Raw genomic sequence first — 20,223 nt, forward strand, 5'->3', positions numbered from 1 at the left:
GCTACTGAGATTTGTAGTTTCCTTCAAATATCTGAAAATCCATTTGACTGATTCCCAATGTTGCTTCTCTATTTTAGAAATGTACTTGTATACTTGACTAACTTTTGTGCCAAGTGCGGTCTAGTACAAACCATAACATACATCAATCAACCTACTACACTAGCATACAAAACCTTTGACATGTACTTCTTCTCTACATCTGTCTTTGGACACTAATCTAGGGAAGCTTGAAGTGATTTGTCAATAGAGTGTTCACTACTTTAGCATTGCTCATATCAAATCACTTTAAGTCATAGTTTTCTAGCTCCCTTATTCTTTTGAATCTCCATCCCAAGAATCATCCTAGCAGCTCCTAAATCTTTCATGTGAAACTCCTTACCTAGCATGAGTTTTAGCTCATTGATATCACTCAAATAATTAGCAACAATCAACATGTCATCAACATGAAGTAACAGAAAAATAAAAGAATCATCATCAAGGCTTCTCATTTAAACACAACAATCATACTCACAGCGCTTGTAATCAAGCTTCAACAGATAAGTATCAAACCACTTGTACTTTAGGAGACTACTTCGACACATATAAGGACTTCTTCAACTTGCAAATCAAGTAACTCTATCCAGCTGCACTGAACCCTTCTAGTTGTGTCATGTAAATTTTCTCCTCTAAATCACCATGGAGAAAGGCATTCTTCACATCCATATATTCTAAGTGCATATCTCAACTAACTAACAAGACAAGCACTACCTTGATAGAAATGTGTCTCACCACTGGGGAGAAAATCTCATTGTAATTGATCTTCTTCTACTGTGAATACTCTTTTGCTACAAGACGAGCCTTGAAATTTTCCCCATCTTTTTCTGATATTGTTGGCTTCCTCTTGTACACCCACTTGCACCCAATTGCATGCTTTTTTGGGGCAATGGGACAAGCTCCCAAGTTTGGTTCTTGTGTAGAGACTTCATCTCCTCCATTATGACACTCATCCATTATTCTTTCTCCTGGTTGTTTATAGCATCTTGAAAGCTACATGAATCTTCTAAACTGATATGGAGAACAACTAAAGCCATATTTTCAAAGTCATATCTCTCTAGAGGTTTGATCGGACATTTATCCTTGTCTCTAGCAAGTAAATACTCCTACACACCTGAACTTTCCGCCTGAGAATCATCACGTTCTTGACTTGAACTAGTGCATGATTCCTTGCTTTTATTCATCTGAATCGTTTCACCTCACTGGAATCATTTTTATCACAAAGTTTCTCCATTTGGCATGGACACCTCTGTCAAAACCGACTGTTTCAACATGAATTCTTTACCAAACACTACATCTCTACTCAACACCACTTTTCTGGAAATTGGATCCTAGAACTTGAACCCACTCACACCTTTGGTATATCCAATGAAGATACACCTCTTTGACTTGGGATCAAGTTTAAATTGTTCATCATTAGGTACATGTACATAAGCAGGACAACCAAATATGCATAACATATTATAATTGACTCGGTTACCTGTCCATACTTCTTCTACAACTTTACCATCCAATGAAGCCCGTTGTGATCTATTGATAACATAGCATGCCATACTAAGTGTCTCTGTCCAAAATCCTTTAGAAAGTCCAACATTCAGTCTCATACATTTGACCATCTAAATAAGAGTTCTATTTATTCTATCTACAACATCATTCTGTTGAGGAGTCTTCTTCTCTGAAACGTGCCTTTGAATGTCATGTTCCTCACAGGATTTATGAAACTTTGAGTCTTTGTACTCCATACCATTGTATGACCTCAAGTATTTGATTTTTCTACCTGTATGGTTCTCTACCTCTCCCTTCCAAACCTTGAACTTACCAAAGACTTCTGACTTACTTTTTAGAAAATATACGCAGACCTTGGGAGAAAAGTCATCAACAAAGGTAACAAAATATCTAGAACCTCCTAGGTATGGTTCCTGAGTGGGTCCCATATATCAGTATGGACATAGTCTAGAATGCCCCGAGTCCTATGTTGGCCAACCGTGAAACTAACTCGTGTCTGTTTTTCAAGCACACAATACTTGCACAAATCAAGCTTACATTTGCTAACTCTCCTCAACATTCATCTTCTGCATAGTTTTGTCATGTCATGCACACTAATATGACCCAAACAAATGTGCCATAATTTTGTACATCAAGGTCTCCAACAACTCCACCTGTAACTATTCTCCCTAATAGTTTGTAAGTGTTCCCAAGTAGTCTTCTTATCATTCATCACAGTCAGAACACTTTTGCATACTCAAAGAATATCATAGTCTCTATCAGCTTTATAGCTAAATCCTTTGGCATGTAATGTCCCCAAATAAATCATTTTTTCTTCAAATATGGTATGCGCCTAACCTCACATAATGTCTTCACTACACCATCATCCATCATAGTTCTTATTTCTGCACTATGATTTGATGATACAGATAGTATATCAACTTCACTGTTGTAACCAAAGTTATCTTTCTATGCAACATTTTCAGATATAGATACTCCATCTTCCCCACTGGCTTGCTAAGACTCCATTAATTGGGACAATCCTTTTTGTAATGTCAAGTCTGTTTGCACTTAAAACACTCTACTGGTGTTCTGCCCCTGTAATTTGGCTTTTCTCTTTGGCAGGACCTTCTATGCCTTGTCTTCTCTCATGTACTTGGCTCCCTTTCACATACAGACCACTACCTTGAGACCTTTCCCCTATATTTTGTCTTCTTTGAGTATGGGGTAGAAGTGCAGGTGTGATTTCATCCAATTTGATTGAGTCTTTCCCGTACGTCAATGTTGTCACCAAGTGTTCATATGAATTTGGCCAAGAACACAATAATATTATTGTTTTGTTCTCATCATCAACCTTCACATCAAGTTTCTACAAGTCATTGATCACTTGATTAAAAGTGATGAGATGTTGTTGCAAACCAGCACCCTCTTATATCTTCAGGTCATAAAGTCTTTGTTTTAAATACAACTTATTTGTTAGAGACTTTGACATGAACCGCTTCTCTAATGTCTCTCATACATCTGTTGGTGACGTCAAATCCATAACATGATACATCACCTCATCTGATAGACAGAGTCGAATGGTTCCCACAACCTTCTCCTTTAACTCTTCCCGATCTACCATCTGGTTTATTCTCACATAATGCCTTTGATTGACCTTGTTGAGCGAATACATCTTTAACCATCATTTGCCACAATCTGAAATTATCAGTTCCATCGAACTTCTTCACCTCTAATTTGGCACTTGGGTTAAGAGTCATCTGATATTAATTGTATGCAACAAGCAAGCAGTCAAATAGTAAGAGTAGAGATAAGAGAATAACACAAGGAATTTGGTAACGAGGTTCGGCCAATTGTGTCTACGTCCCTGTGAGCGTTGAGAGACTACCATTATGTATTAAAGAATTAGGATTTGTGTTTAGCTATTGTTCTCCTTGTTACATTAGGTTTACATAACATAAATATATATTTCTCTACCCCAACCCATTTACATCAGTCTAAGCTCATAGCTTGTATTGCTGTTATCTAGAGAATGTGAGTCATTGTACAACAATTTGTATGGAAAGAGAATGGTTTTTTACTCATTTATACATATTTTATATCTTTTACTTTAAAAAACACCTTCTAGCCTAGAGGTTGTAGGTTCAAATTTTAGAAATATATTTTTCGCTTATAAATGTAAGTTTGTGTATATCTAACATTTTCAGACTTCATTACATGAGAATCTCGTATACTGCACCGTCATTCTTTAAAATGTGACAACATCTTTTAGAAGTATAGTTTATCTAATGTGGAAGTCTAGTCCACTAGTGTTGTAAAAGTGAAACTTTCTTATTTATCAAATATATTTCCATTGCCCCACCTTGTGCCCTATTATTACTGTTGCATTTTTATCATCTTTGTAGCTCAGCTATTGTTGTTCATCAATTGGTACTTAACGTTTTCAAAATGCATACTACTTATGGCATCAAGATTGTCTCTTCTAAATTGCTAGGTATAAAATCGAAAATTATGTTAGGAAAAGGTATTGTCAACTAATATGTTGAGATTTTATCTTTTAATATTTAGTCTCATATAACATTGTAAGTCTTATTATTTATTATATGGTCAAACTTCCGCTTAAGCTTGAATAATACTCATTTATCACAATTGACACATACAACATTTGTCATTTCATCAAACCTGCATGAATCATATAGTTTACATCCCATCAATTTCCTTATCATTTTGTATGATTAACCTAAGATAACCTAAAAAGCATACATCGTGACAAAATAAACTCTTACCGCATCATCACTTGCCACATGTCACATTCTCCTTCATTTTTCCTCTCCTAAATGGTTACATGATAATCATTTCTTGGAGTAAGCATATCCAAGACCAATTTAACAAGTGGAGGCTCAATGTTGACTTTTGGTGTAGTCATCTATTCTATCTATTCACTATATAATAAAATAAACTCCGGTCACCTCATCACTTGTCACATGTCACATTCTCCTTCATTTTCCCTCCTAAATGGTTACATGATAATTATATGTATCTTCTCACACTATATTTGTAATTTCTTGATTATAGTAATAATTTAATAAATAATTATTGCATTTCTAATGGCTACACCTTAAATTGCATTCAATTGTTATTGAGATCCGTGACTTTCTCTTTCTCTTCCAACAATCTTTCTCTTCCAACAATCTTCCTTTTCTATGGTTTCATTTCATTCTTTTATTTCATTATGTCTCATCATTATCATATTTTTCTTTCTCTTCAGATCATCCTCTTTAAAGTGTATTTTATTTATTTATTTGTAGATTTATTCTTATTTTGTAGATATGATATTTAAAGTACATTTTCATTAATTTTTTGTTTATTTTGTACGTATGTTCTTATTTTATCATTGATTTTGTTGTTTATTTTTTCATTGATTTCCTTTTTTTGTAAATATGTTCTCACTGATTTTATTATTTTGTAGATTTGTTTTTCCAACTGTTCTCTTCCTTAGCGTTTGATAAACATGAGTATCTTCCTCAAGGAAGATCAAACCTTCAAGACGTATGATATGTACCTTATCTCCATTTATATATACATTTACTTATAAAATTACATTTATTTGTATATTTATTTTTGTTATTAATATATTTATCTCTTCATCTTATCTTATTGTTATTATTTCTCTCTTTATTTGTAGTTTGGATCTCCCTTGAAGCATCTATGCATGTTAATTTTCTATTTCTACATCTCTTAATTTACTTATATATTTTTTTATTCAAAGAATCACTATTTTAATTTTTTGTTTTGTATGTTTCAAAAACACCCAGAGTGTATCTTCATCGGAAATAAGGTAAGGATTATAGTAGTGTATCCTCATCGGAGATAAGGTAAGGATCATGTTAGTCCATAACCAAAAGTCATACCAAATGTTACTAAAATGCATCCCTTTTCACATGAAGTTTGTTTCAAACCTATATATTGCAACCAAAATTTGGGAGGATAAAAGAAATGATCAATGTTTAACAAAAACGTCTACTATAACATTGAAACTATGTCAAAAATGGAATTAAAAATTTCGCTTTGATATAATGTTTCGTATTGTACAATTAGAATATCATTGAAGATCTTCCTGTGTTTACAATTGTAGCACATTAAATTGTTGAAAGATCAAAGATAATGTAAGAAATATACCAATAATTGCAATGATGCATCTTGGAATAATAATCATATCTGTTACACCTACAGTCATAAGAGATCAAGGAACATAAAAACTCAAAAAATAAGAGTTTATTTTTTCGTTTATCACACCATTAATCGCACATAATGAAAGGAAAGATGAAGAAATATATGAACAATAAAAAATAATAAATTCTACCACAATGATGGTGTGACTTTTCAAGTGAAACATAAATGAATCCAAGAATACCTAAGAATAAGAATGAATATGGAAATGAAAAGTAAAGGAGATGTGCATACCTTATATTTGAAGTCTAACATGTGAGTTTATGAGAGAGGATAAAATTACACCCTTACAATGATGATGGTGAGAAGAAAAATGTATCTAAAAAAATGAAATGAGAAAATGATGTGAAATTATCAATATTGTAGTATCAATTTAGAATATTTAAAATTTAGGTCACAGGAGAACGTGAAAGTTGCTTCATAGTGTAACAATTTAGAATATCAGTTACTGTTAACAATCAATTGTATGGTGGTAGTTATAACATACCTGATATAAACTTTTAGTATATTAAATTGTTGAAACATGTATTTGAATCAATATAAAACATGAATATATATAAAATTCTTGTATTGTAATCGATTACATATTCAAAGATAATTTATATGAAAGACTCAAATCATACCGTTGAATATGACAAAAGTGACAGTCATAGAAATATTAAATAGTAATGATATTATTCCTTATAGAAAACGTGGACATATTTAAAATGACCAACAATAGACATCAAAACTATGAATGAGAAGAAAAATGCAACTAATAACTCCAAGAAAGTCATTATTAACAAAAAAAAATGATATTCCTAATAATTTCATAAGTCCAGATCTAACCTTGAATACATGGTGCATGGTATATGAACATTAGACATGTAGTTTTTTAGTAATGAGGGCAAAATTAGAATATAGGAATTGCGCCTATTAAATTACCTAAAAACCTTCAAACATATTTTGTATTTGTATAATAGTATAGATATAGATTTAATTCTAAGTGAAATCTTGATAATTCTAAAAGTGAAAATTTTAAATCAAGATGGATGACATATTACTCAAATCAAAAGACAATTACTCAAAGAAATGGATTCAGAATAAACATGCTGGTAACATGTAGATGGACTCAAATTCAAAAATTAACTCATGACACCTCTAACTTAAATTCTGATTTTCCATTTCAAGTTATATAATTTTAAAAAGAAGAGAAAAAATACATAGTATCTTAAAAAAATAGAGAAAGAATGTACTCTTTTAGAGTAAATTACACTGACATCTCTTGAGTTTTAGCGAAATTATACAAACTATCTCTCACTTTTTTTCACATACATTAATCACCTAATTTTTATACTTTCATTATACTGACTACCACTGCATGAGAAATAAGTATAATCTTTTAAACAAAAAATATGATAAATGCAATTAAGTTAAGCAAAACATGATATATTGTGGAGACAAATCTAAATAATATACAAATCAATGCATCTTTATTATTTTTAGTTACAAAATGTATTAACAATTCTAAAGAGATATTGTTTAAATCACTCTTATACTATAACGTAAAGAACCAAAAATAATAAAAATGTATTGACTCATATATTATTTGGACCTGTCTCCATAATAAACATGTTTTGTTTAACTAAATTGCATTTATCACATTTTTTGTTTAAAAGATTATATTTATTTTTCATGCAGAGATGTTGAGTGTAATAAACATATAAAAATAAGGGGGTTTATTTAGATGTAATAAGTTCGCTCTAAGTTTTATAAATTGTGAATGTACCATTTATATTTGTGATTCTTAAAAAATATTAGAAATGATTGATGAATAATATGTGACTATAATTATACTCAATGAACATATTCAAAAGTATTCAAGTTTTTTAAAAGAGTACAATATGTATACTTTGTCGATGTAAAAAATTATATACACCAAATCATCTATAATAATGTCACTACATACATCTTTGTATCTTTTTAAAATGTTTCATTTTTTATGTTCGTGCGCACTTTTAATAAAAAAAATTAGTTAAACGCAGCGAAACTGAGTTTCTGCCAAACACAATTGGCTTTTTCATCTTCTGCAAGGTTTTAATTATTCTCATAATCGCTTATCATGAAAATCGCTTTTCTTAGGTATTATGAGCTTCTTACAAGGAATAATCGATTCATTCAGCTCCGTCTTCTCTCCCGATAATCCTCCTCCTTCTTCTTCTTCTTCTTCTTCTCGATCTCAACCTAATAATCACACTCCTTCATCAATGGAATCACCTTCTCCTTCACTTCCTCATTCAATTTCCAACGAACGCGTCGCTTTCAAGCTCAAAGGATACCTCGATTTGGCCACTCAACAAATCGATAAAGCCGTTAGGGCTGAAGAGTGGGGCTTGATCGATGAAGCAATTCTTCATTACAAGAACGCTCAAAGGATTCTCGTTGAAGCTAATTCAACTCCTGTTCCTTCCTTTATCACTTCAAGGTTCTCTAAATTTTCAATTATTTTTTTATCATTGTTTAGTGATTTTCTATTTTATATATTTTGTGTTTGCTTTATTGGTTTGCGAGAGTAAAACTGCTTACATCTGCCTTTCTCGGACCCCATTACATGGGAGTCTTGTAAATTGGGCCTCAGCTTTGGGTCTATTTGCGAGTTGAGTTTTGGAGGAAAATTGAAGACTTTGTAGTTGTATTTCATGGCTCTCAAGCCTCCCATTTCCCTCCACCCTCAAAAATTCAACTCGTAAACAAACTCTTAGTGATTGATAAATACTAAATAGTATTGGGATTTTAATTGGATTCATGGGAAAATGATTGAAGGTAGTGACACTCTGAATTTTTGGCTCATTTATTTTAGTGATTTTCTATAATGTGTTTATGGCATAGTTACCTGATATGCGGTATGTGTTCGGGAAGGTGGTTTACTTGGGTGTGCGATTCGTTACTTTTTAAGTTAATTTTATGAGATATGATGAACATGTGGTACCATTATACAGTGAACTCGGTACATAGGTAGATGAGAGCATTATGTAACTATGGTTTATAGTAATGGTTAAGATGTGGTCACTGGTCAGGCATAGGTCCACACCTGACTAGTGTGATGGTATATATATGGTAGTTCCATTAAGTGGTAATGGTTGCTTGAGATGTTTGTGTGGGAGGAGATCCTCCTGTGAGTTAAGTTGGCCTTGGCATTCCCAGGCTATGAAGCACGAACTTGGACGTTGGACACAAGACCGATGTGGACACTCGAACCTGGACAATGTCATAAACATGAGACACTGGGATATGGCTGAGAATGAAATGTCAAATAAAATCAAATATGAAAATGACAAAAGACCAAAATGGAAAATCAGTCTTTATCTATTTTCCTCTGATAAGTCTCACGAAAAAGTATCACGAGCCATCTTTTTACGATATAAGCAATTTGCTTCTTTACACAGAAATTGAGGATGAGGGCATTGTGGGATTTTGTAATTGCATAAAAATGCACCAATGTTTAATAACTTAATGTCAAAGTTAGTTTGTTCTGCTTAGTGCCAGTTTCTATGGCTTAAAACTTGTCAATTGCAGCTACAGTGAGAGTAGGGAGTTTTGGGATTTTATTGTCTGTTGCATTCCCTTTTTAAATTTTGAATTATTTTTTCCAGCTTCGTAATTGTACCGAAATTCAGTGATTTAATCACAAATGAGAATGTGTAGCATTATAGCGGTTAAGATGTAGTTTATCACTTCATTTGCTGTATACTTTTTAAAAATTTAATGACCAAGGAGGGTTCTTGTAGTCAGATGTTTTTGTTCACCTACTTAACGCTATGGTTCTGTGACAGTGAACAACAGAAGGTGCAATCACATCGTCAAAAGATATCAAAATGGCAGGGTCAAGTTTCTGAGAGATTACAGGCTCTAAGTAGACGAACAGGTTTGTATTTGTCTGAGCAACTCTATTTTCTCCTCCCAGTTATAAGTTTTTCCAAGAGTGCTTACTGTTTTTCATTATCCTCCACATGCTTCTTTTTTGTTTCAGGTAGCTCATCTGCAAATCAGGTATGATATGGTCTAGCTAAACTGTGTGATTATGGAGTTTTCTATCTGGGTCCTTTTTGTCTCATCATAGGTGGTGCTTTTTGAAACAAATTCTGTTTTAAGGATTGCACTTAATTTTTTACTTTCCGATTTTAAAATCAAAACAACTTTTGGTTGACAAATAGGTCTTGCACAATATCTTATAGAAAATACATATGCTGTTGGAATTGTATTTTGTATGAGAAATGTGGGGTTCCCTGCCAGACTTCCACCTAGTTAACTTGACATGTCACTTTAGAAAGTATATATATTGCTGTCAATGAACAGATTTATAATAGAGCATCATGTAGTCGACCGCACCTACTGGGATTAAGGCTTGCTTGTTGTTGTTGTACTTGTATATTCATCACTGTTCACCCTGGAAATAGCTTCTTCACTTGCGAGGGTAAGATTGCGTACCTCTACCCTCCCCAAACCTCACTAGGTGGGAGCCTTGTGCATTGTGCCTCCCTTTATTGGTTATTGTTCACGTGTTTTGATATTTCAGCCAGCCTGTTAAATTATTATCGTGGAATATTCTCACTGCATACTCGGAGTAGGGTACTGATTTTATACTTTTAATTAACCTTAAATATTTTTTCTGATGCCCAAAAAAATTTGCAGAGCACCTCAAACTCTGCACGAGCTGCTTCAATTCCAATTAAATCATCCAATGCTAGAAAAAATGTGCTACCAAAAAATCCTCAAAGAACAGGTCAGGTGAATAAAGTAGGAAGTCCAAAATCTAGTCAAGTGTCTGGTGCAAGTTATGACTCAAAACTGGTTGAAATGATTAACACTGCCATAGTAGATAGAAGTCCTTCTGTTAGATGGGAAGATGTTGGTAAGAATCTATTTACATTTGCATTTCTCTCTCTTTTATTTCATATTAGTTATTTGATTTTAGAGTGGATATGCAGCTGGGCTTGAGAAGGCAAAGCAAGCTTTAATGGAGATGGTTATTTTGCCAACTAAGAGAAGAGACTTGTTCACTGGTCTTCGAAGGGCAGCTAGAGGTAATGCCTTGGAATCGAATTACATTTGATCATATCATGGGTAATGGTGAAAATTGTAGAATGAAAAATGCTAAAGTTGAGAACTGCTAAACCTTTTTACTCCAGGTTTGCTTCTCTTTGGTCCACCTGGTAATGGAAAGACCATGCTTGCCAAAGCAGTAGCTTCCGAATCAGAAGCAACATTTTTTAATGTCTCTGCAGCTTCCTTGACATCAAAATGGGTATGTCTCTATAAATCTACCCTGAAGTTTTTGTGTTAACTCAATTTATTTCTTATGTTAGTATGTTATGTGCTTGTTAAAATAGAAGTTGAAAAAAATGGGTGTCTCTATCTATGTGCCTTGTCTGTTGTACGTACTTACTGTTCCCAACATATGTTTAACTTGTACTCAATAGGTGGGTGAAGGTGAAAAGCTTGTCCGGACACTATTCATGGTAGCTATATCCAGACAGCCATCTGTAATTTTCATTGATGAGGTATCTCTCTTTTATAGAGTAGACTGCTCTCCTCAACTCTATTCTTCCTACTTGTTGAAAGAAGAGAGAGAGAATAAAAATAAATCCTTTATATGCATAATATGCAAGTACGGGAATACAATGGACTATGGGCCTTATAGCATCAGGCCTAACTAATACTAACTATATCAACACTCGTCCTCAAGCTGGGCATATGAATCATATGCACCAAGCTTGTTACATATATAACTGACTCGAGGATCTCTTTGAGATTTAGAGAAGACATCTGCCAATTGATTATTTTAATTAAGAAAACTAGTGGTGATATCTCTCGATTTGATGTTCTTCCTGACAAAATGACAATCTACCTCAATATGTTTAGTCCTCTTGTGGAAAACAGCATTTAAGTTTTATGCAATGTTGCTTGTCTGTCACATAGTAGAGTCACTTTCTTAGTCTCTTCAATCCGAAGTTCTTCGAGAAAACATTTCAACCAAATAAGTACTTGAGCCAGTAACCCCAATGGCGCCTGTATTCAGTTTCCACACTAGATCTTGCAACTATAAGTTGTTTCTTATCTTCCAGTATATCAAGTTTCCTCCAACCATTACTCAATTCCCAGTAGTTGATCGCCTATCAATGGGTGACCCTGCCCATTCAGCATCTTAGTAGCCAACTATCTTAGTATGCCCCTTATCTTCATAAAAAGACCTTTTCTTGGAGCACCCTTTATACTTCAAGATTCATAATACTGCATTCCAGTGATCTTGGCTAGGAGAATTTAACAATTGGCTAACCACACACTGACTGCAAGCGAAATATCTTGGTGGATGACTATGAGGTAGTTTAATTTCCCAACCAATCTCATGTATCTCCCTGAATCTGAAAGGGGCTCCACCTGAGTGGGCAGGAGCAAAGTTTAGCAAGGTCTCTAGTCTGAAAGTGATGTGAGAGATGTTGCTTTAACTATTATGCCCTATTGATCACTACCAGTTATTATAATATTTTACACATACATAATCAAGTGAATACATCCTGGAGCTGAATGGCTATAGAAAACCGAGTGGTCATTGTTACTTTGAACCATACCAAACTGTTTTACTAGAATGCTGAATTTGTCAAACCAAGCTCGTGGAGATGGTTTAAGAGCATAAAGAGACCTGTGAAGCTATGCATTTTTGCTCTGTTTTACAGTTTTATTTTTCTTCCTAACTATTTAAATTGGTCAACACATATAGCACTGAAAAAGTTGTGTGCATCTTGCTTAAAACTTTTCTGCACTTTGAACTATAATTGTTTTTTTGTTAAATGATGACAGATTGATAGTATAATGTCAACAAGGTTGGCAAGTGAGAATGATGCCAGTAGACGATTAAAATCTGAATTTCTTATTCAGTTTGATGGGGTGACCTCCAATCCTGATGATATTGTGATTTTAATTGGTAAGTGCTATATCTGATAACACTTGATCATTCTCTTTCTAAAAGTTAGCATGATTTAGATTTCAGATCCAATCTGCTGGAAATGGTAGAATAACCTGTTACCATTAGGAAGGCTCTTGTTTTCTTTTTCTAATAGTTTCAGCTGTGGCCTTATTACTTTTTGGCAAACAGCAGTTAATGGCTAAAATATAATTCTAGGAAATGTTGGAACTTAAAAATTAATTGTGAACATTATAATTCGACTTTTATGAGAGCTGCTTTGCAAATGTAATGTAATTTTGTTTTTGAACTTGTATATTGCAATAACAGTAGTTGATAGATGGCTTTGCAACTGTTCCAGAAATGCCTTTTTGTTCGCATGTTTTGAGACATCATAGGACCATTACATAATAGTCATTCTCCCCTCTCTCATTTTTAAATTCAGCTGTGTGACTGTATCTCTCATGGCTTGTAGTATGTTGAGATTGAAAACAATATTAATTCCTTTGTTGCCTGGTTGCCAATGTAATCTGGCATCCTAAGAACGTAGCATTTGTAATTGAGGGATGTATGCCTGAATCTTTGCTTTTATAGATCTGGAACTGCTAACTTTATCATATATTATTTCGAATGTTTCATAGACATAACTTCATCTATCCAATATCGTTCGAGGTGTAGAGCATACATAAATGAATTATTTGTGTATCTATTAGACAATTTTACAAATTTAAATTTCCTTTTTCTTCTGAATATAGGTGCGACTAATAAGCCGCAAGAATTGGATGATGCAGTACTCAGGAGGCTGGTGAGAATATCTTCAGTGTGCTACACTAGAAGCGTAGAGAATATTATAATATAATTCTAGAATTCCATATGTCTGGTGTGATTTTTAGTGGAGAGTAGTGAATGTTTTATCAGCTTTGCTACTTGGTGTGAAGTATGGATTTTTTATTATTATTTTATTAATTATATCCTTGTCATAGGAGAATACTCAGAGTTTGCTTGTTTTACCTTAAGTAGTTTATAAATAATGAGATTCTCTCATACTGCTTTGGATAGTGATTTAGAAATGGACACATGCAAGCTTGGTAATGTTATATTAAGCAGTGTCCATTCTTTCGCAATGCATAATCTTCTATGTTCCATATAGAGCTTTATTGATTATAACATGTTCTATGTAAACCATAAACCACTCTTCTGGTAATCAATAGTCTCTTCTATATACCTTAACAAATTGCATAGGCTCCTAGTAATTTCATTATTCAGAGTTTCTAATTGAATTATGATGTGGCATTCATGTACCTGCTCCTCCTGGCTTATGTTCTCTTTTCCATTCCTTCTAAACCCTTCCTAAAATGTTATGTAAAGAACCTGTAACTCTTAAATAAGACTTGAAAAATAAGAAAACAATTTGAAGTACATTTTGTAAAGAGACTTTTCATTTGTTCTCCAGTGAAGTATATGTGTAAATGTATTCAATTGATAGTAGTTATTATGAGCTTCGACCATGCTGCTTCTTTACTAACTCTGTTCTTGGCTTTATTGTGAAATGCTTACTAGGTAAAGAGAATTTACATACCTTTACCAGGTGAAAATGTTCGGAAACTTCTACTGAAACACAAACTCAAGGGTCAAGCATTCTCCTTGCCTAGTAAGCAATGCGATCTAATTCTGTTTCTCCCAATATTTCTCCCCTTTAATTTGTGTATCTTATGTTGCTGCTCAGTATGTATGTGTTTTATGGTTATTTTTTCTTCTACGCCTATGGTAGTTTTTTTCTATGATTGCTGGGAACTTTATTTATTCTGGTGCTGTCTTAAATCTAATTGCCAAGTTTGCTCAAAATTTTCAACCCAGCCTAATACTTGAAATCTCAAGAACCAAAAATGCAAAAAAAACTTGAGAGAAATTCTGAACTTTGAGAGTTTGTTTTAGCTTTTGTATGCCTTTCGCTTCATACATCCATCATAAAGTAAAGCTGAAGTAGTCAAGTTTGTATTTTGCTATCACTTGTGCTGCTCTCTTTGAACTAAACTGTGTTTTAATGTAACAGGCAGAGATCTAGAAAGGCTTGTAAAAGAGACAGAAGGTATGACATTCCTCCACCCACCCACATCCCAAAGCAAAATAGTCACCTGGTGTAGATTGCCTTTGTGTGTATGTGGCAGCCAATGATCATTGTTAGTCAAAATAAAATGGGTGGCTCGGTCCACTAGGCTCCCAAAGTCTCACCTAGTGGGGTCTGGAGAGGATAGATGTACACAGCTTTACCCTTGCAAACGTAGAGATTGTTTCCAGGATTTGAACCCGTGAACTCATGGTCACTGAGCAATAGCCTTATCGTTGCGTCGAGGCTTACCCTCTTCCTTCCTTGTTGACTTGTCGTAATGAGATAGAAATTGGGATGTTGGATATCTTAGTAATTACCTTTTTTTAAAATGAAACCATTATTTTTAATTCTTTTGTAGGATACTCCGGAAGTGATCTGCAAGCCTTGTGTGAAGAAGCTGCAATGATGCCAATTAGAGAACTGGGTGCTGGCATTCTTACTGTTCAAGCAAATCAGGCATGCTTGTTAGAAGTTGCTATAGCTTTCATTATGAATTAGTATTCATTCTTTTAAATGAAAAACCTTCCTTCATCGTTAACAATTTTCGGTTTTATCAGTTACGAGGATTGAGGTTCGAGGATTTCAAGAAGGCAATGGCTGTCATCAGACCAAGCTTAAATAAAAGCAAGTGGGAAGAGCTTGAGCGCTGGAATGAGGTGTTTGGCTCTAATTGAAGTCTTATACTCTGAATCATGCATATGCATAAAGTTTGAAGAAAATCAATATGTGCATCAACTGAAATATATAAAGGTTACTGGCTATAAAGTAATGAATCAGGGTGTTGATAATTTTATAAATAAGACTACATTGAAATCTTAATCCAGTCTTGAAGTCATTGTTGTCATGGATGCCAGTGTAATCATTCATTATATTTATATCTTTTCTAAGGTTACTACATATAAGTTGTTTTGGACTGATTATAAATTATGCATAAACCATCTAACAAAAAAGAAGGGGAAAGTCAACAGAACCCCTTACACTTTATGCCATTTCCAAGGTTTTTCTTATTGATTATCATTTAAACTTTAATTATTATTGAAATTGTTTATATATATAGATAATAGTATATTATTAACAATGAAAAAAAATAACGAAAAAAAATAACCATGCATTCTTTTTAATTTCGGCTGGCATCATTATTATTTAATATATCAAAATTACTCTGTCCCCTCTAACTTTGAAATTTAAATCTATCCTTTTTTCTCAAATCAATTTACAATTTAATGACAGTCTTTTTTGCACATCCACCTTTGACTAACATGCATTGTAGTGATAACTGATAAGTTTATTGTTACTCTTGTGAGTCTGATAGTAGTCATTTGATTTTTTTGTTTATGTATTAGTAATTTAGCATTATCTTTATACTTAGACTAATTCGACAACAAATGCAGTTTAATAAATTAGTAGGAAGAAAAATAGATCAGAATGTCTGCTTATAAAAAGTATAAAATTTGTGAATGTTCTATGTATTTCCCCCATAAAAAAAATCAAATATTACTAATTTATTGCCCTTCTCCAAATTTCCCAAAAACCAGACAAAAATGGTCTTTAAAAAAATTAATCCAACACAATCTAAATATATTCAACTTTTTGCAATTTCAGTCTATTTGAATCAGCTTTTTGTTTTATTTTTGGACTGGTCTAAATTCGAACACCCCTAGATACTATAGTGTTCTTCTTAGTTTGCTTGTAACACTCTATCAATATCAACCATCAATTGATTTAGAATATTATTACACTCAGTTGCAAAAATGAAAATATCAACCTACTTTAAACACTTTAATTAACATAGTCATTATTTTCAAAGGTTATTAAAACTTACTAATACATGTCATCATCAAAAGGCAGACATGAATGAGACCATAAAATGGCTAAATGTGAATTGAGTCGAAGAAATGTTCAAAACTAGAGATTAAGGATTTAATTAACCTTAATATTAGTTGCTAACATGTGTCTAATTAGTGTGCAATATAATTTATAAAAAATAGATTAATTTAAAATATAATCTTCAAAGGATCACTCAATAGTCAGAATTACAAAACAATAGCACATAAAAGTGAATTTAACAACACTCTCAAGACATTTAACAACACTCTCAAGACCTTGTCTGTGTAAGTACAATAGAATGTATGATAGATAATAGTATATTATTAACAATGAAGAAAAATAACGAAAAAAATAACCATGCATTCTTTTTAATTTCGGCTGGCATCATTATTATTTAATATATCAAAATTACTCTGTCCCCTCTAACTTTGAAATTTAAATCTATCCTTTTTTCTCAAATCAATTTACAATTTAATGACAGTCTTTTTTGCACATCCACCTTTGACTAACATGCATTGTAGTGATAACTGATAAGTTTATTGTTACTCTTGTGAGTCTGATAGTAGTCATTTGATTTTTTTGTTTATGTATTAGTAATTTAGCATTATCTTTATACTTAGACTAATTCGACAACAAATGCAGTTTAATAAATTAGTAGGAAGAAAAATAGATCAGAATGTCTGCTTATAAAAAGTATAAAATTTGTGAATGTTCTATGTATTTCCCCCATAAAAAAAATCAAATATTACTAATTTATTGCCCTTCTCCAAATTTCCCAAAAACCAGACAAAAATGGTCTTTAAAAAAATTAATCCAACACAATCTAAATATATTCAACTTTTTGCAATTTCAGTCTATTTGAATCAGCTTTTTGTTTTATTTTTGGACTGGTCTAAATTCGAACACCCCTAGATACTATAGTGTTCTTCTTAGTTTGCTTGTAACACTCTATCAATATCAACCATCAATTGATTTAGAATATTATTACACTCAGTTGCAAAAATGAAAATATCAACCTACTTTAAACACTTTAATTAACATAGTCATTATTTTCAAAGGTTATTAAAACTTACTAATACATGTCATCATCAAAAGGCAGACATGAATGAGACCATAAAATGGCTAAATGTGAATTGAGTCGAAGAAATGTTCAAAACTAGAGATTAAGGATTTAATTAACCTTAATATTAGTTGCTAACATGTGTCTAATTAGTGTGCAATATAATTTATAAAAAATAGATTAATTTAAAATATAATCTTCAAAGGATCACTCAATAGTCAGAATTACAAAACAATAGCACATAAAAGTGAATTTAACAACACTCTCAAGACATTTAACAACACTCTCAAGACCTTGTCTGTGTAAGTACAATAGAATGTATGATTAGATTCAACAATGCTTCGAAAGAGTTATAGAATATTGCAAATCAGGAACGTCTGCTCTAGCAGACACCATAGAAAGTGGAGACTCAACAAAGCTTTCACTAGTAGGTGTTGTATAAAATAGTGAATCAACATCGCTTTGAAGCAAACATTGTTTTTTGTGTCAAATCTCCACTTTATACATTATTTGATAAAGCCAACACTATTTTTCATAAATATACAATTAATGCGTCAATTGTTATATCAAACAATACATGCAAATATATCAAACACATTCAATAACTATTAAGGTTCTATCTCAAAACCAATAAGAAAAGAGAGGAGTAGCTCAAAATTCAATTAAACCATGCATAGGAGAATGAGGTAGACGATGAGGAATGTAATTCCTAATATATCACCTCCACAAAATCCTGTTGGTCAAGGTGAAGAGTTAATTTAGATCCATGATTAAATGACATATTTGACATGTGACAACTGAAAAGAAGTTGAACTCTAGTTTTGATACCATGTGAATGTTCATTCTCAAAACTTATAAACAATGACCGGAGTAATCCAACACGTATTTAAGCATGTCTAAAAGAACGAGGTAGACGATATGAGACTTTATTCCCAATAACAACACACATATATCAAACAAATTCTACAACACATATGTATTAAGCATATTCAACGACACATATATATCCAAAATCAATATATTAATTATATATCACTACAACAATATTAAATACATTATCTATTTATTTATACATTCCAACAATATATACTTGCATGCCAAATTTTCAACAATTATCTATACTGGCAAAACTAATTAGTCTATTTATGTCTACAATATTTAGGACAAAGTTAGCTCAATCTTATCATCAACGTATGTCACGCAATGAGTTCACTTAAAGTCTTAAGTATTGTGTTCTTTGTCATTGTTAAATAATCTCCTTCATAAAGTAGATTACATAATAATTATAATCATTTGAGTTGTTTAGGTGGGAGCATTACAATTAAAAACAAAATAACATGAATTTTTGAAAATTTTAATTATATGCTACAAGTATTTAAATTTTGTCAACTACCATTACATGAATACATTTGGTGATGTTTAAAATAGCTTTGATTGAATTTTTGTTCTACAAATTTACAGACCCATAAAAAATAGAAAGTATGTAGTTATATTTTCTTTGGCACAATAATATAATAGGTTTATAATACATTATAATCTGAATCTGGTCACTTACCTTACCTAGTGAATAATATTGCATTCATGTTCGGAGTACTTGTTTACATAATCATGAATCAATAGATCCAAATAGTATTTTTGTTCTTCAATGCAATTAATGACGACCAAAGATCATTGATGCCTACAAAATATGTGTAGTATGGTTAGCAAATGTTAAACACATCACATCTAAGATGATATTTACAAAACAATGCTCACAAGCCATTATAAGTTGTAAGGAATTAATAATTTTTTATCTATATTTTCTTGAAAAAATACCAGCTATATATTGCGACGATCCCCTTTTTTTATTTTTTCCATCAAGAGAAACCTTTAATAAAAAAATTTCTTTGTTATATAAGAACGTCACCGACTTTTGGTATTTCATAAAATTTTCATACAAATAAATACCTCAGTTAATCAAAATATTCTAATTATTATGGCCGCTACCAATATGATAATGAATAAGTCAAAAATATAATAAATTAAAGTATCTCTCATATATGCAAATAACAGAGGAACTTAACTAGTCATCCTAAAAAATTTCTTCCACTTCATTATTAATAAATTCTTCTGTACTGTATCTGAAAACATATATATGAGCTCTTGGTACAAAAAGAATGTGACTCATTCCATTATCTATATGGAAGAAATTAAATAACTTAATCTTTAAATTTCTCTCATGAACACTTTTCAGATTAGAGAAGCAAAATTGTTTCTTATGTCTCAAAGGCTCATCCTAATTTGTTAAGAAAGATACCCAAGATCTTGGAACAATCATTCACAATGATAAATCCATATCCCCTTTCAGAAATTCTTGCCACTTTGGCTGACAAAGGGAAATCCAAATGTAGCAATTAATATGTTCAAAGGTTTTATCTTTGAATAACAACAAGTTTTTAATCCTTTTCCCATAATAAACAATGAAGGTAATGGAGTGACAAAGGGTGGGAAACCTTTATTAGAATCTCGTATGTATGTTGGAATCTATTGGGTGCTCAC

At 32.4% G+C, this 20,223-nt stretch overlaps 1 protein-coding gene across 2 annotated transcripts; it reads left to right on the top strand.

Annotated features, from left to right (window-relative positions):
• On the top strand, nt 7,757-15,758 carry LOC109325878 (spastin). 2 transcript variants are annotated; one of them, XR_002105193.1, is made up of 14 exons: nt 7,757-8,212; nt 9,561-9,652; nt 9,758-9,777; nt 10,420-10,639; nt 10,716-10,811; nt 10,917-11,032; nt 11,208-11,288; nt 12,586-12,709; nt 13,444-13,493; nt 14,249-14,339; nt 14,742-14,777; nt 15,157-15,254; nt 15,356-15,526; nt 15,565-15,758. XR_002105193.1 is itself a non-coding variant. In XM_019558475.1 (13 exons), the coding sequence occupies exons 1-13, from the start codon at nt 7,875-7,877 to the stop codon at nt 15,470-15,472; spliced, it is 1,479 nt and encodes a 492-aa protein (XP_019414020.1). In that variant the 5' UTR covers nt 7,757-7,874; the 3' UTR covers nt 15,473-15,617. The 2 variants fall into 2 exon arrangements, 1 of the variants encoding a protein (XP_019414020.1); XM_019558475.1 differs by having other exon boundaries at nt 15,356-15,617.

This window comes from Lupinus angustifolius, chromosome LG13 (assembly GCF_001865875.1).
Source record: "Lupinus angustifolius cultivar Tanjil chromosome LG13, LupAngTanjil_v1.0, whole genome shotgun sequence".
Classification (NCBI taxonomy): Eukaryota; Viridiplantae; Streptophyta; class Magnoliopsida; order Fabales; family Fabaceae; genus Lupinus; species Lupinus angustifolius.